This window comes from Sarcophilus harrisii, chromosome 2 (genome assembly GCF_902635505.1).
Source record: "Sarcophilus harrisii chromosome 2, mSarHar1.11, whole genome shotgun sequence".
Lineage (NCBI taxonomy): Eukaryota > Metazoa > Chordata > Mammalia > Dasyuromorphia > Dasyuridae > Sarcophilus > Sarcophilus harrisii.
In genome coordinates, this window is record NC_045427.1 from 486547783 (window position 1) to 486571341 (window position 23559).

Below are 23559 nucleotides of genomic sequence, written 5' to 3' on the forward strand. Positions count from 1 at the left end.
TGCATGGCAATCTGATAAGCTCTAGAGAACAAAGTCTACTTGGCCCCAGATTGCTCGTGTGTTTTTTAGGAGAAAGAATCTCTTAATTGGATTTTGGGAGACACATAAATCCCACAAGAAGTAAAAGGGAAATAACAAGGAACTTTTTTCCTGTCTTTTTATTTTTAATTTTATTATTATTAATTTAAACATGAACACTCTGCTATACAAAAAAGAATACAGAGGTTGTATACTATATGTAATACTATTACAAGGAATTTCTATTCTTATATCATAAAGCTGTCTGATATGTGAGACTTTAAATCATTCCTAACCATATTCCTGACCATATCATTCACTTACTCAAGGAGTTTCAATAGCTCCCTATTTCTTTTAAGATAAAATGAAAACTTTTTTCAAAACCCGATTCCATCCTCTCTTTAGGGAGACAAAGAACTTGTTTTGTTTTGTTTTTCTTGCTAAAATACAGCAGCGAGACTTATTTAACCAACAAAAACTGGCTAAAATCAAAATTACTTAAATCCTCACTACTTCATAACAAAATTTTCCAAACACAAAATATTTTACTCTCTTACAAGAGCTCTCCATTCTGATCAAATTAGCTTTTCTGATGTTATCAGTGCATGACATTTTGCCTCTGTATCTTTGTGAGGGCTCTCCTCCATCCTTGGGATACTCTCCCTTCTTACTTCTGCCTTGAAGAATCCCTAGCTGCATTCAAAACACAGGGTAGGTCCTACAGCCTTTTCTGATTGTTGTAATAATTAATATTTTCCCTTTATCCCAGAATCCCATCATATATTTTTATATGCATTTGTATAGACTGATGTGTTGCTTTTGCTTTCTCAGTTTAGTTATGTGGTAGTCAATTGACATGCCCTTTCCTAAACCAATAGTATATTTGATTATAAACTACTGTACCCACAGTAAAAAGAAAAAGAAGTCTGTGTGTATGAGTGTGTGTGTGTGTGTGTGTTTAGAGAGACTATATGGATAGGGCACCTGAATTATAGGCAAATGGAAAAATGGCCTGCCTTTTTATCAAAGAAAATAATAAAAATTATTATTATATAGCTAAAAAAAAAAGGAATTCAAATGTCTGGCTGGCTCTGGAGAGTCATAACACAAGTTATAGACTAAATGACTGTTGGCCCCTTGTTAGAGAGAGACTTTCTAGTCACTGTATCTTAGCAGATGGTAACCAAGAGCCTATCAAATGATCCTAAAGAGCAAAAAGTTCAGTAACCTTAAGACTAGGAGATACTCAGCAGAGATGTCACACTAAGCAAAGATATTAGAGATCAGCCTGATGACTTAGGATCACTGGTCTTGATCTAGAAGGATTCTCAGAGGAGAAGGGGGGAAATAAGCTTTTATTAAGTACCTACTGTATTCCAAGTACTTTGTTAAGCACTTAGGTTACAACAATCCTGTGTGGTAGATATTATTATATCTCAAAGATCATTCAGTCCAATCCTTCATTTTATAAATGAGAAAAGAAAAAGAGTTAAGTGACTTTCCAAAAGTCACACCAATGGTAAGCATCGACATGTTAGTAAGAAGTGGAATTTGATTGCAGATTATCTGACTCCAAGACCTGAACTTTTTACAATGTTAAAAATGTGGATTGTCTGGGTCACATATCTGTCAGTGTGTGTTCATTTGTCCTTTGAGTATGTTCTCTGTTCACAAGGATTCTTTTCTGTGTGCCCTTCTTCACTGGTGCTATAGAAACCGATAGAATCCTTGCACATCTAACTATGTGACCCTGGGTTAATCACTTAATCCTATTGCCTCAGTTTCCTTATCTATAAAATGAGTCGGAGTAGGAGGGAGTCACAGTCAGATACAACTGAACAATGACAACTAAATGTGTACTAAGCATTTTACAACTATTTAGGAGATTTGAAAATGGTTACTTTATTTGCTATGCTATTCAATTAAAGGTCTTTTGATTTGAACTAGTGTGTCCTTTGTCTGACTAGTAAAAGCCAACATGTCCAAGGAAGATTTGTGAGCTATGGTGTTGAGTGGGTACTGATTCACAGAGTGTCTTGTCTCTGTGGTAGATTTTTCTGGGGTCTCAAGGGTAAGGGGATGCACCAGAGGAGTATCATAGTAATTTTTTTGGTCTTGCATAGTGCCAAAACTTCAAACTTTTGGTACCACATTCTTATTTTTTTCCTTTTAAAGTATTTTATTTTTCAAATACATTCAAAGAGCTCTCAGCACTCATTTTTTTCTAAAACTTTGTGTTCTAAATTTTTCTCCCTCTCTCACTTGCCTTCTTCTTCCCCCAAATCAGCAAGCAATCCAATATAGATTAAATACCTACCACGTAATTTATATCCAGCTCTTTCCTGATGAAATTCATATGCTGACCTTGCACACTTCCTTTTAAACACTCTGTGTTCTAAATTCTCTGACCTTCATGATATTCTTCACACATACTGTTCTGTTCCCTATCTTTGTGCTTTTGCATTGGTTGTCTCCCATGCTGTCTTCCAATTTAGAATGCACTCTTTCCTCACCTGTGCCCTTTAGACTCCCTAATTCCTTCAAAGTTTAACTTACACCCAATCCCAGGAATCTTTTTCTCTTTTCATGCAGTTATCACCATGTTCACTTCTGGATGTGACATAGAGGATGAATAAATTGTTCTTGTGATGGACTAATTCATCTCTGGGTTTGATCAAGCAAGAGATGCTCTTCTAGGCTTCTGGAGACTCTTCTCATCAGACTAGGTTGCTGCCATCACCAGTTCTGGGATGCCAGTTGTCAGTAGAATTTATGAAAGCTTGGAAGGGTCCAAGATCTTACTGGTTACTTGGAAACTCCCCTTGATGAATATCTCGGTCTCACCAATAGGCCAGGAGATTCCATGTCAGAATATTCATTCAGGCAAGTAGGTAGTGCAATGGATTGAGAGCTAAATCAAGAAGATCTGAGTTCAAATCCAGCCTTAGACATCTAGATTACCTTGGGCAAGTTACTTAACTGCTGTCTGCTTCAGTTTACCCAACTGTAATTGGAAGATAGTAATAGCATCTATCCCATAGAGGTGTGAGGATCAAATAAGATAATAATTATAAAATGCTTAATACACATTTTGTTATTATTGTTCATTTGTGTCTGATTCTGACTCCCTTCTTCTTCAACTCATTTTTAGATAAGGAAACTGAGGCAATAGGATTAAGTGATTAACCCAGGATAACACAGCTAATAAGTGTCTGAGGCCAGACATAGCACTCTCTCCACTGTACCACCTAGCTGCCCCTTTTTGTGTAAGTAATCAGTCATTATTTCAGAAGAGCTCGGGTGAAATCCAAAACGTTGGTTGTGGTGGTTATTTCTTATATGACTCTGTGTGACCCTGTGGACCATACTGTCAATGGTCTTGATAAAGATACTGAAGTGGTTTGCCATTTTCTTCTCCAGTGGATTAGGGAAAACAGAGATTAAGTGACTTGCCCAGTGTCTTATAGTGTCTGCTCAGTGTCTGAAGTCAGACTTGAGCTGAGGTTTTCCTGACTCCTAGCATAGGGCTCTATCCATTGTGCCCTCTGTGTCCTTATATGTTACTAAGAAACAATTTTTTCAAGTAACACATGCAGTTGAAAATCACTTTTCTTTCAATATATGCATCATATTTAAGCTTATTGAGACACCTTCAGTGGTCACGTAAAGCAGATGCTAAGTAGAAACCCTGTTGTTTTAGAAATGAGACAATGAAAAAAAAAATAATAAAAAATAAAAAAAAAAGAAATGAGACATTGTTCACAAGGTAAGGATACTTTACTTGCACTTGTAGCAACATGTAACATTCATTCATATTCACATTAGTTTGTCTCAATGAATATTGGTGAAAAAATGCTGAAATGGAGGAAAAAACCCTCTAGGTTCTAAACATCCTTGTGACTTTTAAAGTACCTTGTGCTTGATAACTTTCTGTGATAGAAAAGAATGATTTTTGACAAACCTCTGAGGCAATTTTTTTTCTGTTGTGGGTCCTATTTGTTTAGGAGGATTGACTGAAAAGCTTCTTTTAAGCCTTCTAAGTTGTTTCCTCCACACACATTTTCCCCTCAAACCTTTTTATAATCTCTTATTGATTAAATGTGGATATACTGAATATCTTCAATGCTAAAGTCATCTGTCAAGTCAATTTCAGGTTGTGTCCGAAAATATGGACAATAAATTATGGACAAGATATTTGAAAGGCAGTTCATCTCCAATTCTTGTATTGCTTTGGCCAATTCAATAGCGGAGCTACAAATTACAGAGGTGATGATTAACATTACTTGAAGGAAAAAGTTTTATGGTGCCTTCTGTCCAGATATCTTGGTCAGGCCCAAAAGAGGGCTGGGATCTGGCCTTTACACAGAAAGAGGCAGCTCTCTGACAACTCTTGCATTGCAGCTTTGCTCTGGAAAATGGCTGGCTAGCAAGGAATAGCACTGGGGCAGTGGCAACTGCAACCCAGGAGCTCGAGGGATGGTTATGGGCAGGATGCACACCAGCAGAAGATCCAAGCATTGTCTGGACTGCAACCTGTTCCTGAGAGCTCCTCTTCATACACATAGTAGGAGTTATATAAATACTAGCTCTTATTATTGTCTAAGATCAGAAAAGAAGTCTGCACACTCAGTTTCCTATGCACACTCAGTTCCCTCTCAACAGCTATGTAAAAAGATTTTTCTTTACCCCACAATAAGTCAACAAGAAACAATCAGAAAACTCTCAAGTTGGAGTGAAGGGCTCCTTTAGTATACATGCCCAGAAACAGGCTCAACAAGTCTTCAAGTAGATTAGAAATAGGAAAAGCATAATGTATAGTATTCTAAAAGCTAGACCTTAATTGACTAGTCCTCATCATCCTTATATACATCATGTTTTCTCTCAGGTAAATATAAACTCACTGAAGGTAGGGACTATTTCATTTGTATTTCCAAGCACAATAGTAGGCCTTTAGTAAATGACTGTTCATTGATTAGATTTTAATCAAGAATTATGTCACATTTATCATTTCATTCTCAATGCCAAATTCAAAGCTTTATACATAATAGATACTTTAAACTTTTAAAAACCAAACAACTATTTATTGAATTGAATTAAATGTATATTATTGGCCTTGACCTCTTCTTGATATACAAGCATGATCTTGGGTCAAACTTCAGGTATGAAGGTCAAGGTTTGATATATATGGTTTTCCTTTCTATGAAAATCAGCTTGATTGAAAATCATAGCTTCATCATGGTTCAGTTCTCCAAGATGAAAGATTAAGCTCAAAGAAGAGAGGGGGAGAATACAATCCAACCACCCCACTTAATCCTCCAGAATCAGAGGATTTTGAAGTGGATTTAGAGCTAAAACTTGATCGTATTAATGACTAGTAATTTGAAGAACAACAGAGCTGAGGCTGGGGAAGCACCTCCTCTTCCCCAACAAGCTGCCCCAAAGAAGGCTCCACCTGTGCAAAGGGGACACAAGACTACTCACACTCCTTTTCTGTTTGCCACAAGAACCAGCCAGCCACTTCTTGGGATCGTGGACTCAGGGGATGTCATGGTGATATCCAGCTTACTCAGAAACATTCTTTGGAAGGGAAATAGAAGAACTTAACAACGACATTAATTTATTTCAAAATTACTTCTTTTCCAGATGGACACCAACAAACTCAGACCATTGCTTCTTCTTGTTTTGAAGAGGAGGTCTTGGTGACTAAGGTGGCTCAGGAAGACGATCATTTGCTGCATGATCAACTCCATTAGAAGTGGAAAAAAGAGGTTGCCTGTTAAAGCTGGGGCATTTCAGCCTCTCTACGTCCACAGCTGCTTTTGAAAAGAAAAGGAATCTTTCAATTCTGCCCCCATGCTGTCCAAGTCTGGAGCTGGCTCCCCCTGTGGGCTCTTCCTTCCACTGATGGTGGTTTCTTTCTTTCCATCTGGTAAGTCACTTTCCTTAGCTTTGGCAAGCATCAGAGGAGTGAAGTCTATATGGAGCATAGGAAAAATGACTTTTGGTTTTTCCTCTCTATGAGAAAGAATACAGAGGAGAAGGAAGTCTTAGTGCCAGAAACTGTGTGGATTTTATAGTTAGAACCAGAGCTGGGTCTTTGATGGATGCCAGTTAGTTCACTATATGGAGGAGAAACCAGTGATGTCACTCATTTAAATTCAAATGAACAAACATTTTACTAAATACTTACTGCTAATAGACAAGGGTTTTGAGAAAGATAAAGCTTAGAAAGGATATAAACTTTGCTCTGATGGAGCTTTCATTCTACTAGGGAAAAAAGGAGGAAGATGATATATACATAAAAAGGATAAAGCAATAAAGGAATAACTACTTATTAAGAACCTACTGTGTGCTAGGCAGTGGGCTTAACACTTTACAAGAATATCTCATTTGATAATAACATAATAAACAATTTATTGTTGCTTTTAGTCATTTTAGTTATGTCTAACTCTTTATTACTCTGTTTTGAGTTATCTTGTCAAAGATGCTGGAGTGGTTTGCCATTTCCCTCTTTAGCTCATTTTACAAATAAGAAAACTGAGGCAAATAGGGTCAAGTGACTTGCCCAGGTTCCCACAGCTAAGATAGCTTAGTTAGTCCCATAGCTAAGTCTGAGGGCAGATTTGAACTCAGGAAAATGAGTTTTTCTGAATCCAGATCTGGCACTCTATTCACTGAGTCATTAAGCTTTTCTTTAAAACAGAGAAGTAAAGAATGAAAACTTTAGCCTGTTGTCTCACTCCAGTATCTGAATTCCCACCATGAGACATTGATTCCTTTGGATGAAGGTAAACTTCAGAACTTCAGAATTTTCAAAATGCTTTTAAAAATTCAAATGCTTCTGAAGAGATAACACATTATACTATGACCTAAGGTAGTGGGGCACAGTGGATAGAACTAATAAGGCCTGAATTTAAATCCTACCTCACCTACTCTGCCCAGTTGTGTGACACTCAATAAATCACTTAACTTCAGGTCTTCTTCACTTGTAAAACCTAAATGATAATAGCACTTAACTTTATACAATTGTTTTATATTTCAGAGTCTGATTCTTTTTGTACAGCAAAATAACGTTTTGGTCATGTATACTTATTGTGTATCTAATTTATATTTTAATGTACTTAACATCTACTGGTCATCCTACCATCTTGGGGAGGGGGTGGGGGGTAAGAGGAGAAAAATTGGAACAAGAGGTTTGGCAATTGTTAATGCTGTAAAGTTACCCATGCATATATCCTGTAAATAAAAGGCTATTAAATTAAAAAAAAAACTTTATACAATTGTTTTAAGGCTCAAGTGAAATTATGTATGCAATGCCTTTGTAAGTGTTAAAATATTACATAAATATAAGCTGTTCTTATTATCTTTTATGAGTACTTTGGTTAGTATAAGAAAGATTGATTGTATATATTTTGTTTTCTCAACTAGATTGTAAGTAAAAACTTTGAGGTTAGAGCCTACTATAGGACAATAGGTGGTGGGGTGGACAGAGCAATGGTCTTGAAATGAGGAACATTGATGTCTAGGAGTTCAAATCCAGCCTCAGACACTTACTAGCTCTGTAACCCTGGGCAAGAGAAAGAAATAGCAAACTATGCCAATATATTTGTCACCTGGTTTTTAGTTTCTCGAGAGCACCTAAAGCATGTGTGTCCAATAGATAGTTCCCGAATGAAGATTAACTGAAGAAAAGAAACACAACCCAATTTTGATGGGGTTTGGGAAGCTAGAGGGAAAACTCAGGAGGGGGACCCCGAAGATGTGACTTCCATTCTTTTTTTTTTTTTTTTAAATAATTATAACTTTTTATTGACAAAACCCATGCCTGATTTTTTTGCAACATTTTCCCTTGCACTCACTTCTGTTCTGATTTTTCCTCTTCCTTCCTCCATCCCCTCCCCCAGATGGCAAGCAGTCCTATACATGTTAAATAGGTCACAGTATATCCTAGACACAATATATGTGTGCAGAACCGAACAGTTCTCTTGTTGCATAGGGAGAATTGGATTCAGAAGGTAAAAATAACCCGGGAAGAAAAACAAAAATGCAAGCAGTTTACATTCATTTCCCAGTGTTCTTTCTTTGGGTGTGGCTGCTTCTGTCCATCATTGATCAATTGAAACTGAGTTAGATCTTCTCTTTGTGACTTCCATTCTGATTTTAGGTTCTTGGGCAGTCAGAAGATACTGGATTATGAACAGTCTGGAACTAGAATTCCCCTTAGAAAGTGGCCTGAGAGTGAATATAGCTATGTAATATGGTACAAACATGTTCCCTCATCACTTTGTAGGTGCTTTTCATTCAGTCTTCCAAAAACTCTCCCTCACTTCCTGCCAACTTGTTCAAATCCTTTCATCCTCCCATCCTTTCAGACCCAGGACATTCTCTTCCCAAAGGTCAAGTGAGCTGTTCCCTCTGTATCCTTAAAGATTTACTTAAATTCCCTTCCACTACTCATTATTAGCTATTAATCAAATGTTTTATTAAAGCACTTAAAGATTTAATGATAATGCAATCACTTCAAATGAATTCCAACAGATAAGGTATCAGACTTTTCAGCCTCTTTCTCTAAGTCCCTATTGAGATTCCTCAGCCATTCATTCATTTTCATTCAGTTTTTCTCTTAGTCAATTCATTCATTCATTTTTTATGGATAGTGATTAGAAAGGATTTCATTCTTCTACTTCTGCTTTAAAATTTTTTTTCACTTTGCATTATTTTAAAAATAAAAAAGGATTGTTGGTTTCATGACATTCCTCATGTTTGTCACCCTAATTATATTATATTCAATTCTTTTACTGTACTACATTGATTTAATTGTTACTCTTTTGTTAGGGAGTTAAGTTACTTTAAACTTAACTTTTTTATAATTTGTTTTTTTAATAATTGCATTTAAAGTTTCTAGGGAAATTTTTAAAGGCAGATTTTTTGCTTATTTATTATTTTTATTTTTGTTACTAATCAATATTTTTCAAACTTTTAATGTATTTCTAATAGGTCAAAGGATATGATTGTTTCTGTAATTTTTATTGAGTACTGCCAGCCTGATTTCCAGAAAAACCTTATAGCCTTGTAATCCTATTAATTAAATTTCATATATGTTATCTTTTTCCCAACCTAGGCTTGAGGAGAGAGTTCATGTTTATTCAGGCAATGTACGGCACAGTAGATTCAATTGTATTTGGAATCTGGAAAATCTGAGTTCAAATCCTGTCTTAGATACTTCGTAGCTATATGAATCTGGGCAAGTCATTTCACCTTTTTCAGCTTCAGTTTTCTCAACTGTAAAACAGGAATAATAATAGCATCTATCTGACTGGAGTGGTTGTGAAGATCAAATGAGTTACCATGAATAAGGAACTATATAAATAATAGCTATTATTATTATTATTATCATTTTGCTGTCTCTGGAATTGATCAAGGACACATGATAAGTGTTTAATAACAATTTATTTACAAAAAGATTTAAAGTTTTTTGGAGAGTAATGTTTTAATAAAGCATTCAGTTAAAAAGAATTAACTAACAGTAGAAAATAGGTTGTCCTAAGAACAGATATCTGGAAGGGGATTGCCAGCCAGTTATTAGCTTACCAACATATTGTTTTTATTTTTATTTTTTAATTTTAAAAAATTCTTTACTTAAACACCACAGAAAAGCATTCACATATGCACAGCAGAATACATACAAAATGGATTCTATGTGAAACTGTGAATCTTTGTATCACTCTGCTTACCTTTTGATTTGTACTTTTTGAGATATTTTTATTGACTGAGTGACCTTGTCTTGCTCAGGAAAATAATACAATGGACATTCACAACCCTTATCGCTCCATTTACTAGTACCCAAACTTTGACTGACTCCATTTCTTACTGGACTGATTTGGTCTTTCTCTTACAGCTTGGTGTCTACCTTCCTTTCTTGGAAGTCCACCATATTGGTACTAGATCTAATGCAAAATCCCAATTGGTTTAGCTCCTTAACACATAGCAATCTACTTATTTTAACCTCCCTACTAACAAGAAAATATAGACATGTACCACCTCTTTAGTCATATTGGTTGCTTTTTTTTAAAAAAAGGGATTAACAATTCTAATTGTTGCCTTTAAAACTCTCCTGCATGTTTATGTTTTCTTTTGAATTTTTGTTCTCTTCTGTTAATTTGAATAAATGTTACAATGACATGCTTTTGAGGGAGGAAGAGAAATCACTCTTGTTAATCATACCCTATATACTTTCATTTAACCAAGAAAAAGAAAGAAAAATCTTGTAAATAAACATAGCCAAAATAAATTCACAGTAGCCATGAGCAAAAATATACAATTTTGTGCCTTGTGTCGATCACTTCTCTGTCAGGCAATAACTTCTAGCAAGAGAAGGAAAATGATCTATCTAATGTCATACAGGAGGCAAGTAATAAAGCTAGAATTCCAATATAAGTCCTATAATTCCAAATTCAGTGTTCTTGGAGAGTTTACAATTGATTAGTTGGGAGTCTCCTACAGTAGACAATTCCAGATCCATGAGATCATGGAAAGTTTCTTTGTAGAAAGAATTGGCTGGAAAATGAGGTGGTAGTGGTGGGGAAAGACTAAGATTGTGCTGGACTGAACAACAGACAAAGAGGAAGAGGGTTGGTAACTGGGACCCCACCTCAATGACTCAGAAGCCCCAAACCTGACCTTGGTTGCCATTTTCCCCTAGCTCACGGACTGCAGTGTTATGCCTGCAATATCATGGTTGGCACCCAGTACATTAACCCAGGCTGTTCCAAGCCAGAGATTGTCACCTGCTCTGAATCACACCAAGGATTCAAGCACAAATTCTGCCTAAAAACAACAAGTGGTGAGTCCTTCTGTTCAAGACCTCTGTCATACTAGAGATGATTAATGAGCAAAGGAAAGGCTAAGGCATATCATATCCCTTTTCCCTCAGATAGCTCTTTTTGGGGTATATGAAGAAGAGAATGGAAGTACTTTGAGAGCAGGAATTGTTGGGGTTTTGACTTTGTATCCCTGGGGTGTTGCTCAGTGAAAGCACACACAAAGGTGTTCATATAACAGATACTTCTTGTATTTTGTACTTACTGTATTTTGGCTGAATTAAATTGTTGAAGCCTAAAGTATTTTCATGTTTATTCATTAAGAACACATTTAGATTTTTATGAAACCATAGAAGACAGAACCCTTCATTTTACAGAGCAGGAAATGTGTTTAAAGAAATTAAATGACATGGTCACACAGTTAATAAAGGTCAGAAATGAGATTGAGCCCAGTTCTCAGATTCCATATTTAATGCTATCCACTATGTCTGGCTATCCTTACAACTCTGGTGAGAGAGAAAGGACATGTCTTATTATACCCATTTTATAGAAGAGGAAACAGAGACCAGAGATATCAATTGGTCAATAAACATTTATTAAGTGCTTACTAGATGCTGGGCATTTGTGCTAAGTGCTGGGGATACAAAAAAAAAGAAAAAAAAAAAAAAGAAAAAAGGAAACAGGTAGTCGATGCCCTCAATGAGTTTATAATCTCATTGGAATACAAAGTGAAGGGATGGGGGAAAGTCCTGGATTAGGGGCAACATGAAAAGGTCCAGAGGCATGCAGCTATATGGGAAATGATGAAAAAACTGGTCTGGCACCCTCTTTAAAGGGAGATTATGGGAGGACCTCTCTGTTCTCTACTCTCTTCAGAGAGAAGAGAGTGATTAGCCCAAAGGGATAGACAGCAAGCCACTCCCAGACTCTGGACTTCGTTCATTCATTTAATAAACATTAAGACCCAGATTATTCAAGATTTATGCTGGGCACTGAAGGGGAAACAAAGATGAGTAAAATATAGTTCCTCCTATCAAGATGCTGATGATCTAACAGGAAAGACTCCAAGTAAACAACAATGACACAAGTAAGGTATCATGTGAAAGCACTATGACAGAAATTCAGAGAGCTAAGGAACTTGGAAAGGGGAGATGTATGGATTTAGAAGTTTCTTGGCATTTGAGTGGGACTGAAAATATAAGCACAAACTGAATGGATCAAGCTAGTGAAGGGTATTCTAGATGATCAGAGGATTGCCGAAGGTCTTTCTCAGCTCTAGGATTCTACTGATCTCTCAATTTGTGACTTTACAATTTTACAATTCCACGATTGTAGATTCTGAGATTAAAGGGGCACTCTAACATTCTTCTGGGTAGTTTAGGAGTAAGTCTCCTTTTCTGTCTTTCTCTTTTCCTAATGGAGTACTTTTTTTCTTTTGTATCCTCACAGTGGTCCTGGGGATCCTACTCACCAGTGGCTGTGCCACATCTCGCCACTGTCAGCAGCAGGAACTACCTGGGGTGCACATCCACTGCTGCCAGACTGACCTCTGCAACAGCTCCCTGCAGGCTGCCCAAACTTTTGGCATGTTCTCAGGAGGCACCATCCTCATACCCTGTCTCCTTATGGCTTTCTTCCTTCTCTAATACCACTGAAGGCAGCCTTAAGGATTTTAGACTCCAGGAAAATATTCTGTTGGGTGGATATTGCCCGCCAAGTCTGCCATGTTCTCATATGTCTTTATGGAAAAAAACCCTGCTTCTTCTTTTCCTTCTAGCATCACTATACTTAACCAAAATGGTGGGTGACTCCCAACTAGTCTCCAAAGTATTTCCAAAGAACACAAGAGGCTGGGGTGTGTCTCCTTCATGCAGCCTAGTGTAATGTGCGGGTTTCTTTTATGTCCAGTGGCTGCTTTTGCATTTCCATCCATATTCAATGCCCCATCCTTTAGAAACTTCCTGGAACTCTTCAACTCAACATAGTTTAGTGGAAGAATTATTTTTGAATCTAGAACTGAGTTTGTCCTTAACTATCTGTGTGATCATGAATAAATCATATAATCTCTCTGGGTCTCAGTTGTATCATATGAAACATGAGAGGGGTAGATCAAATCAGTAGTATCAAACTCACCAAAGACCTCATGATGATTTAGAAAACCACAAATTAACATTATCTATGTAGTATTTTTATTTACTTTAAAAAAATTTTCCCCAATTGTATTCTCATCTGGTTGGGCTTTACTCCTAAAGTTTTAGGGGCCACATGGGGTTTAACACTGAGTTTGGTACCTCTGGATCTGATGATCTCTATAGTTTCTTCTAGTTTAAATTATTTTCCCATAATAGGTGATAGAGAAATTAGCAGACATATAGAATACGAAATGCCATTTATGCCTGAATACTTAGCATCTATCTTTTTTTTCTTTTGCCATGTGTAGTCATGCACAACAAATTTCCATATTAGTCATGTTATGAAAGAAAACATACACCAAAAGAAATCCCTCAAGAAAAATAAAGTTAAAACGATATTCTTCAATCTGTATTCAGACACCCTCAGTTCTTTTTCTGGGTATCTATGGCATATTTTATTGTGAGTCCTTTGGAATTGCCTTGGATCATTATATTGTTGAGAAAAGCTAAGTCATTCACAGCTGATCATCTTACAATATTACTGTTACTTTGCATACAGTGCATTTCACTTTGTATCAACTTACATGAGTTGATATAAACTTTCCAGGTTTTTCTGAGAGCATCCTGCTCATCCTTTCTTAAAGCACTGTAGTATTCCATCACAACCACACAACATAATTTGTTCAGCCATTATATAGTTGATGGGTATCCAATTTCCAACTCCCTGACCTCAGAAAAGAACTGCTATAAATATTTCTGTACATATAGATCCTTTCCCCTTTTTAAAAAGATCTCTTTTTGGATACAGATCTAGTACTGGCACTGCTAGGTCAAATAGAGGGCATGGTTTATAGCCCTTTTGAGCATAGTTCCAAATTGCTTTAAAGAATGTTGAATCAGTTCACAACTCCACCAACAATGCATTAATGTCTTGTTTTTTCCCATATCCCCTCTGACGTTTGTCATTCTCTTTTTTTATTAGCTAGTCTAATTATCCTCAGAATTGTTTCAATTTGCATTCCTCTAATCAGTAGTAATTTGGAGCACCTCATATAGCTATAGATAACTCTGATTCCTTCATCTGAAAATTGTTCACATCTCTTGATCATTTATCATTTGGGGGAATGGCTCTTTATTTTTATAAAATTGACTCAGTTCGCTATATATTTGAGAAATGAGGCTTTTACCAGAGAAACTTGCTCCAAATTTTTTTTTCAGTTACTATTGCTTACTATATTTACTTTTATCCTATTCCCTTCTGCCCCATTTATTCTATTCTTTCTCTCTTTCCCCCCGTCCCTCCTGAAAAGTGTTTGCTTCTGACTACTACCTTCCTCAATCTGTCCTCCATCCCCATCCCCATTTTTCTTATCTCTTTTCCCTCTTACTTATCCTGTTGGATAAAATAGATTTCTATACCCAATTGATTGTGTATGTTATTCCCTCTTTGAGCCAATTCTGATGAGAGTAAGGTTCATTCATTTCCCCCCTCCTAGCCTATCTTCTCTTCCATTATAAACACTTTTTCTTTCCTCTTTTATGTGAGATAATTCACTCCATTCTATTACTACCTTTTTCTTTCTCCCAGTGCATTTCTCTCACCCTTTAATTTTATTTTTTAAGATATTCCTTTATATTCAATTCACACCTATGCACGGTTCTGTATACACTTTCCTAACTGCCCTAATAATAAGAAAGTTTTTATGAAGTATCATCTTTCCAAGGAGGAATATAAACCATTTAACCCTATTAACTCCTTTATAATTTTTCTTTCCTGTTTATCCTGCTTTTCCTGAGTCTTATATTTGAAAGTCAAGTTTTTTAGCTCTGGTCTTTTGATCAAAAAATGCTTGAAAGTTTTCTATTTTACTGAATTTTCATTTTACCCTTTGAAGGATCATACTCAGTTTTGCTGAGTAAGTGATTCTTTGCTGTAATCCTACCGTCTTTGCTCTCCAGAATATCATATTCCAAGCTCTCCAATCTTTTAATGTGGAAACTGCTAAATCTTGTGTTATCCTGACTGCGGCTCCACAATATTTGAATTATTTCTTTCTGGCTGCTTGCAATATTTTCTGGGAGTTCTGGAATGCCTGGGAGTTTTTATTTTGGGATATCTTTAAGGAGGTGATTAATGGGCTCTTTCTTTCTTGCTTTTTTTTTTTTCCTTTTAAATCCAGTTTTTATTTTATTTTTTAAAATTTTATTTAATAGCCTTTTATTTACAGGTTATATGTATGGGTAACTTTACAGCATTGACAATTGCCAAACCTCTTGTTCCAATTTTTCCCCTCTTTCCCTCACCCCCTCCCCCAGATGGCAAGATGACCAGTAGATGTTAAATATATTAAAATATAAATTAGATACACAATAAGTATACATGACCAAACTGTCATTTTGCTGCACAAAAAGAATTGGACTCTGAAATATTGTACAATTAGCCTGTGAAGGAAATAAAAAATGCAGGTAGGCAAAAATATGGGGATTGGGAATTCAATGTAATGGTTCTTAGTCATCTCCCAGAGTTCTTTCGCTGGGCGTAGCTGGTTCAGTTCATTACTGCTCCATTGGAAATGATTTGGTTGATCTCATTGCTGAGGATGGCCAAGTCCATCAGAATTGGTCATCATATAGTATTGTTGTTGAAGTATATAATGATCTCTTGGCCCTGCTTGTTTCACTCAGCATCAGTTCGTGTAAGTCTTTCCAGGCCTTTTTGAAATCTTCCTGTTGGTCATTTCTTACAGAACAATAATATTCCATAATATTCATATATCACAATTTATTCAGCCATTCTCCAACTGATGGGCATTCACTCAGTTTCCGGCCACTACAAAGAGGGCTGCCACAAACATTCGTGCACATACAGGTCCCTTTCCCTTCTTTAAGATCTCTTTGGGATATAAGCCCAGTAGTAACACTGCTGGATCAAAGGGTATGCACAGTTTGATAATTTTTTGAGCATAGTTTAATGGACTCTTTCAATGTCTATTTTACCTTCTGGTTTTAGAATATCAGGACAGTTTTTCTTGATAATTTCTTGAAAGATGATGTCTAGATTCTTATTTTGATCATGGCTTTTAGGTAATCCATTGATTTTTTTTTTCTCCTTTAGATCTATTTTTCTAGGCCAGATGTTTTTCCAATGAAATATTTCATGCTTTTTTTATTCTTTTGGTTTTGTTTTTATTGTTTCTTGATTTCACATCAATATATTGGTTTACATTTGTTCCGATTCCAATTTAAAGAATTATTTTTTTCAGTGAGTTTTGTACCAATTTGGTCAATTCTACTTTTTGTTTTCCAATTAGTAATTATTGTACCTCTGATAAAACTTATTGGCTATGATACTGCCACTGCACAAAGGTACCATTTCTACTTTTTAAGAAGTTTTTTTCTTCAGTAAAGTTTTGTATCTTTTTTTTTTTTTTTTTTTTTTTTTTTTTTTTTTTAACCATTTGGCCTATTCTGTTTCTTAAAGTCTTATTTTCTTTAGTATTTTGTTTATATCTCTTTTACCAAGCAGTTAACTCTCTTTTTTTCATGATTTTCTTGCATTACTCTCATTTGTTTTCCCAATTTTTAATCTACCTCTCTTATTTGATTTTCAAATTATTTTTAGCTCTTGCATGGCTTAAGACCAATTCATATTTTTCTTGGAGGGTTTGTTGGAGATTTGACTTTTTTATTTTCTTCTCAGCGTATCTTTTGATCTTCCTTGTCACCAAAGCAGCTTTCTATGGTCAGTTTTTTTTTCCTGTTGTTTGCTCATTTTTTTAGGCTACTACTTGAATTTTAACTCTTTCTTAAAGTGGGGCTTTGCTTCCAGGGTGAAGAGCACACTTTTGCAAGCTTTAGGGATTTTGTACAGCTATATATGCAAAGATAATTTCCAACATTCACCCTTGCAAAACCCTGCCCTCCAAATTTCCTTCCCTTTTCTCTCCCTTTCCCTTCCCCAAGACAATAAGCAATCCGATACAGGCAAAACATGTAAATTCCTCCAAACATATCTCCATACCCATGCTGAGTAAAACAAAACAAAAAACAAATAGATCAAAAGGGAAAGAAACAAGAAAGGAAAAACAAACAAACCAACAAACACTATTCTTTGATCCACATTCAGTCCTCAAAGCTCTCCTGGATATGGATGGCACCGTCCACCACAAGCCCACTGGAACTGCCCTGAATCATCTCATTGCCAAAATGTCCATCACAGTTGACCATCACATAATCTTGTCAACATGGTATGATCTAAGGAAAAGTGTATTCACTACTCTCCTGACCTGTGTTCTTGTCTGCGAGTGGCCATAAACACTTTTCTGACCTGGGACTGTGATGGAGTACTGCTCTGCTCCAGTGTAGCCCACAAGTTCTGGTAAGCTGATGCTCTTCCTTGCCCTAGGAATGACGCCCAGATCTGAGTCTTCCAGAGCTTGACCTGCTCTTGTGCTGCCCGCAATGGACTGTGCTCCACTCTCACCTGCTGACCTTCTAAGTTGTCTTTGGTTAGAAAATTATGTCACACATCATTTTGTGGGTTATATCATTTCAGGGATTGTCTGGTGGCATTATTTAAAGAATTTGGAGAGGTTTGGGGAAGAGCTCAAGCAAGTCAAGGTCTTTTCTCCACCATCTTGGCTGTGCCTCCCTCTCAGCTTTTTATTTTGAAAAAGATAATAGAAACCTGGAAGGAGAGGAAACAAATCAATTTGTCCTGTAATCATATAAACCCAGAAAAACCAAGACCAGATCTGAGGAAGCCAATGATCCTTATGTTGAGCTAAGAACTACTTGTGAATTGAATGGACATGTTGAGTCAGCATGTGCTCTGGGATCAATCCTTATCCTCTTGACTTCTCCCCAGCCTTTGACACTGTTGATCACCATCTTCTCCTCAATTCTCTCCAAGTTTTAGGGGTTTGTTTGTTTTTTGGTTGTATTTAAGTCTAACAAAAAGTTGTTGATAGGATAGGAAGATAAATAGGAAGAACAGACCTGCAAACATTTTCTCCAATAGTTCCAGGGTCTAATCTTACTGATGCCATCTTGGCTACCTCAGTTCTCTGGAGCAGTGAATTCAAAATTTAGCTAAGTTTCCAAATAGTTTTGGTCTAGTCAAGTTCAGAGCAGGTGGTGAATGACTTTGAGGTCAATCTTTTCAATGGATTGGAAGTCTGAATCTTATTCTAAAAGATTGCTTTGTTCCTTGGAGTGTCGATGCTTCAAGCTCTACAAAACTTGGCCTAGATTACAGTCCTTAGATTTTCTTGGCTCTCCTAAGATCTGAAACTCCACTGACTTTCCAAAGAATGGAAAGTAACTCACTAAAAGATCAAGGAGGAAGGCCCATTTTTCAAGGAGCATAAGGCCTCAGAGGGGAGAAAAGCCTTAGACTTTCTTTCCTGTATGGTCAATCATCTGATAAAATAAAACAATTGCCAACATCCTCCAGAGTTAAATAAAGTAAAAAGAAAGGTTCTTCTAGGTTTTTATGATGCTATTTGCTTTTAGTCCTCTCCCTATCTCTTTGACCAGTCTTGTTCAGTTTCCTTTGCTAAATCTTCTTCAAGTTCATACCCACCAATCCTCTTTTGGTTGGTCTTCTTCATTTCTCCTTATATCATTATCTTGCTTGGTGATCTCACCAACTCAGCTATCATCTCCATATAAAATCCCAGAATGAGATATTGAACCCCAGTCTTGTATCTAAAGATACTAAAGTCTTGTATCTCCTGCCATCCTTTAGATACTCTAAACTGAATGTTCTGAAGACATTTCAAATTCATCATGCCCAATCAATCAAAACTCACTATCTTACCGCCCAGATATTCCCCTCTTTCTGTTTTCCTTATTATTAATGAGGATGCCATTTGGCACATTAAATAGAGTGGTAGGCCTGAAGTTAGGAAAATCTGAGTTCTAATTCTACCTTAACCGCTACCTCGGCAAATCAATTAATCCTGTTTGCCTCGGTTTCCTCATTTGTAAGATGAGGTGGAAAAGGAAATGACAAACCCTCCAGAATCCCTACCAAGAAAACTCTCAGTGAGATCATGAAGAATTGGATATTGAACAGCAACAACATTGGGGCATCACCATCCGTGTCAGTTAGTCTCATTCACAATTGCAGTGTCATCCTCAACTTATTCCCACCCCACAAATCTAAATTGTTGGTAAATCTTTGAATTTCTATCTTCATAACATTTCTTGTATGTGTCCCTTTTCCTCTACTTACCCAGTTGTCCCTCTAGGGTAGCACACCACATCCCCCTCATCTCTTGTCTGCATTATTGAAGTAACTATTTAGTTGGTCTCCTTACCTCAGATTTCCTGTTTCTAATTCATCCTCCACTCAGCTTCCAGTGATTTTCCTAAAGCATAGCTCTATGTTACCTTTCTATTCAATAGACTTCACTGACTCCCTATGAAATTTTGTATTCCAAATTTTTTTCCTCCCTCTCTTATCTCCCTCCTCCCCAAGACAGCAAGCAATCTAATATAGGCTAAATATGTGCAATTCTTTTAAACATATTTCTATATTTGTCATATTGTGCAAGAAAAATCAGACCAAAAGGGGGAAAAAACCATGAGAAAGAAAAAGCAAGCAAACAAAAAAAGATGAAAATACAATGATTTGATACACATTTAGTCTCCATAGTTCTCTCTCTGGATTTGGATTGCACTTTCCATCCAAAATCTATTGGAATTGTCTTGGATCACCTCATTATTGAGAAGAACTTACTCTATCCTAGTTGATCATCACATAATCTTGTTACTGTATGCAATGTTCTCCTGATTCTGTTCATTTTACTCAGCATCAGTAAGTCTTTTTAGGCTTTTCTGAAAACAGCCTGCTCATCATTTTCTCTTTTAAATTTTATTTTTTTCCTAGTTATACATGTAGATTCATTTTAAAAAATATTTTCTTACAAATCATGTTGGGAGAAAAAAATCAGAACAAATGGAAAAATGCATTAGAGGAAAAAAAAAGATAAAGAGGAAAAAATGAACATATCACGTATTGATTTACATTCAGTCTCCACATTTCTCCTCTCTGAATGCAGATGCTATTTTCTGTCCAAACTTTATTGGAGTTGCCTTGGATCACTGAACCATTGAGAAGAACCAATTTTTTCATAATTGATCATCACACATTCTTATTGTTACTGTGTACAATGTATTCCTGGGTTTTGCTTGTTTTGCTCAGCATCAGTTCACATAAACCCTTCCAGGTATTTTTAAAATCAGCTTGTTCATATTTTTTGATAGAGCAATAATATTCCATTACTTTTATATACCACAACTTATTCAGTCATTCCCCAAGTAATGGCCATCCATTGAGTTTCCCATTCCTTTCCACTACAAAAAGGGCTGCTACAAACATTTTAGCACATGTGGGTCCTTTTCCAAAAACTCCTTTATGATTTCCTTGGGATACAGACCCAGTACTGGCACTGCTGGATCAAAGGGTATAGACAGTTTTATAGCCCTTTGGACATAGTTTCAAATTGCTCTTCAGAATGATTGGGTCATTTCACAACTCCATTTGTAATGCATTAGTGAGAAACGGTGTTTTTTACTTCCTTTGTATAAAGCTTAGCACAGTGCCTGGTACATTGAACATGCTTAAGAAGTGCTTACTGACCGACAGTCTGACCATGGGCAAATTATTGAATTTTGATCTTCCTTCACTTTAAAGCATAAAAATGAACTCATTATCTTTTCCCTCAAATCCTACCCCCTTCCAGAATTCCTGCCTATTATCAAGGGCAGTACTATCCTCCCATTCTTCCAGGTTTGCAACCTCAATATCATCTCTGATACCCCACTCTTTCTCACCCACCATTTCCAGTCTGTTGCCAAGGCTTATTGAATTTGTAGTAGCCTGTTGGTCGGCTTATTTACCAATAGTTTTTCTCCGTTTTAGGCCATTCTCCACTTAGCTGTCAAAGTGATCTTTCTAAAGTGAAGCTCTGGTCAGGTTAAACCCTTCCCCCAATTCTACCCTTATCCCCCACTTAGTAAACTTCACAGTCTCCCTTTCACCTTCAGGATAGGTGAGGATAGAAGATAGACAGACATATAGACCGACAGACAGACCAAATTTAAAATCCTCTGTTCCTGGCTCACGCCTACCTTTCTAATCTTCTTAGGCTTTACACTCCACTCCCACCCGCTGCAAGCCCAACCAGAGATCCACTTCCCAGGCTGCCAGCTTGTTCCTCAAACAAGAGACTCTCTCCCCTGCCTACAAACATTCTCACTGACTGTTCCGCGGGCCTGAAATACTTTCTCTTCATCTCTGCCTCCCACAAGAAGCCTTTCCCAAACTCTCTTAATTCTAGGGCCTTTCCATTATTGATTATCCCTCTTCCCTATTTATCTCATTTAGCTTGTTTGAACCTAGTTGTTTACATGTTGTCTCCTCCATGAGACTGTGAGCCAATTAACTTTCTTTGAATCAGGGTATTCGCTGTGCTTAGCACAGCATCTGGCATTAATAAGTATTTAGTGGTTGTGCGATAAGAGGGGCCCTACCTATTTTATAAGTCTATTGTAAGATTTAAATGAGATGTATGTTTCAATGCTTCAGAAACTATAAAGAACTATATATATGCAAGGCAGTTTTATTATGAAAATAATCCGTCTGAGCCTCAGTTTCCCCAACTGTAAAATTCATATAACCTCGGAGCTCTCTTCTGGCTCTGATATTTTACCATTATGAGCCTTCCCTTGCTTCATGTTTTGGTGTTATCAGCCAAGTAACCTCCAGAAGTAAGGGACATAAGGGAAGGGACCCCAGAGAAGGGAAGGTGAGGGTGGGTCCCCAGAGCTCCTCGGTGCCCTTTCAGCATCCTTTCTTTTAGAGTGTAAGAAGCTGAGACCCAGGTTTGTTAAATCGCTTGGCTGGAGTCACACAGGTAGCATAAGTCAGAGACAATCCAGCCCCAAATTTAGCATTCTTTCCACTGCAAAACTGCACAGAAGAATCGTGCGCCTCTGGGAGAGGGGTTACTGGGCCCTTCCTCAGCGCTGGGAGCAGGTGTGGACCACCCCAGCCAAGCAGCGCCCCTTCTCCCCCCGCCCGCTCCCGTGAAGCCCCAAGCAGGTGAGACACGACTTTGGGCCAAGATTCCCAATCTTTTCAAATGGGGGTGTGAAATGATTAAGCACGCCAGCAGAGGGCATCCTTGGACCTTCCAGCCGCAGGTACCTCTGCGCTTGCGATCTCTGAGCAGAGGTTTAAACACTCAAGGGGAGGTTGGAGTCTTCCAGAAGACTAGGCATGGTGTCAACTGTTCCTTAGAGCCCATCAGCCTAGCATAGCCTCCGTCCTTCACCTGCCCCCCCCCCCCCCCCCCCCCCCCCCCCCCCCCTGCAGTTCCTAGGATAGTCTCCAGAAGAACACTGAATCCTCCCGAGATATTGCACAGGCTTATACAGGGGTCTCAGTGGCGGGCTCTTAAGACACGTTTATTGACTGACTAGTGGTCCTCCAGCCTATGGTTTCACAGATGGGGAAACAGAAATCCAGAGAGAAGGAGTAGTAAGTGGCAGGGTGAGAACTGGAACTCAGGCCCCCTGACTCAAAACCTGGTGGTCTTTTTCCCCAAGGTGAATTTCAATGATTGACAATAACAGAGACTGCACCTATGATTTCATTGTAATGGGTATTCCTGCCTGAGGAATTCTCCTACAAATTCAGGTCACCACCTTCACAACAATCGATAATCTTAGAGATATCCAACTCGATAAAGACTGAGTGTAGTGAGCTGAGCATTAAGATCCCTATAGGCCACACCTTAACTCAGAAAACCATATATTAACATAATCTATATTCTCTTCTATTTTAATTTGTTTTGTAAAATTTTTTTCCAATTACGTTTAAATCCATTTTGGGCAGCACTCAGGAGTGGTTTTTTTTTTTCCCCCAGGGACACCTGTGACCTATAGTAAGGAAAGGCCAAGTGATTTGTCCAGACTCAGACAGTTAATATGTTTTGTAGGCAGAATTTGAATCCAAATCTCTCTGGCTTCGAGATGAACTCTTTAGATATAATAAATAGATATAATATAACAATAAATAAATAAATATAAAAATATAATTGATATTATATATCACATCATCTTCATGACTGATAAATAAGTTACAATATTATTATTACATATCCTTACGTTTTATAGCATTTTAATAAAATCATGAATTTCAAGTCGGGAAGGACCTTAAAGATCATCAGGTATAACTGTCTTATTTTACAAATGGGGAAACTGAGGCTTGAAGAAATGAAGTGATTCACACAAGATTTCACAGGTAGTAAATGATAGAACTGGAAGTTCAAAATATAAATATATATTGATTTATTTTGTCCTTACACCACCCAAGTTTCCCTATGTATCTGTCCAGCAAGGTGGGTGTGGCAGACAGAATATGGGACTTGAAGTCAAAAAATTCTAGTTTTGGCATCAAATGAGATAATATTCGTAAAGCCCTTAGCACAGTGCCTGGAACATGGCGATACTTAATACAATTTTGTTCCCTTCCTCTTCTTTCAACAAAGAATAAAAAAGATAAAGAATCTATTACA

At 37.2% G+C, this 23559-nt stretch overlaps 2 protein-coding genes across 5 annotated transcripts in view; both read left to right on the forward strand.

Annotated features, from left to right (window-relative positions):
• The window catches only part of WDR5 (WD repeat domain 5), a 90120-nt gene extending 84332 nt beyond the window's left edge, over positions 1–5788 (forward strand). For all 4 annotated transcript variants that reach the window (XM_031949448.1, XM_031949449.1, XM_031949451.1 and 1 more), the window contains one exon: positions 5662–5788. In XM_031949448.1, coding sequence (XP_031805308.1) covers positions 5662–5771 — 110 coding nt within the window. In that variant the 3' untranslated portion in view covers positions 5772–5788. The remainder of the gene's footprint in view (positions 1–5661) is intronic.
• Positions 5789–5856: 68 nt separating this feature from the next.
• Positions 5857–12900, forward strand: LOC105751170 (CD59B glycoprotein-like). The gene is made up of 3 exons (XM_012554010.3): positions 5857–5947; positions 10721–10861; positions 12288–12900. Exons 1-3 carry the CDS (start codon positions 5872–5874, stop codon positions 12482–12484), a joined length of 414 nt encoding a protein of 137 aa, XP_012409464.1. The 5' UTR covers positions 5857–5871; the 3' UTR covers positions 12485–12900.
• Positions 12901–23559: the final 10659 nt, after the last annotated feature.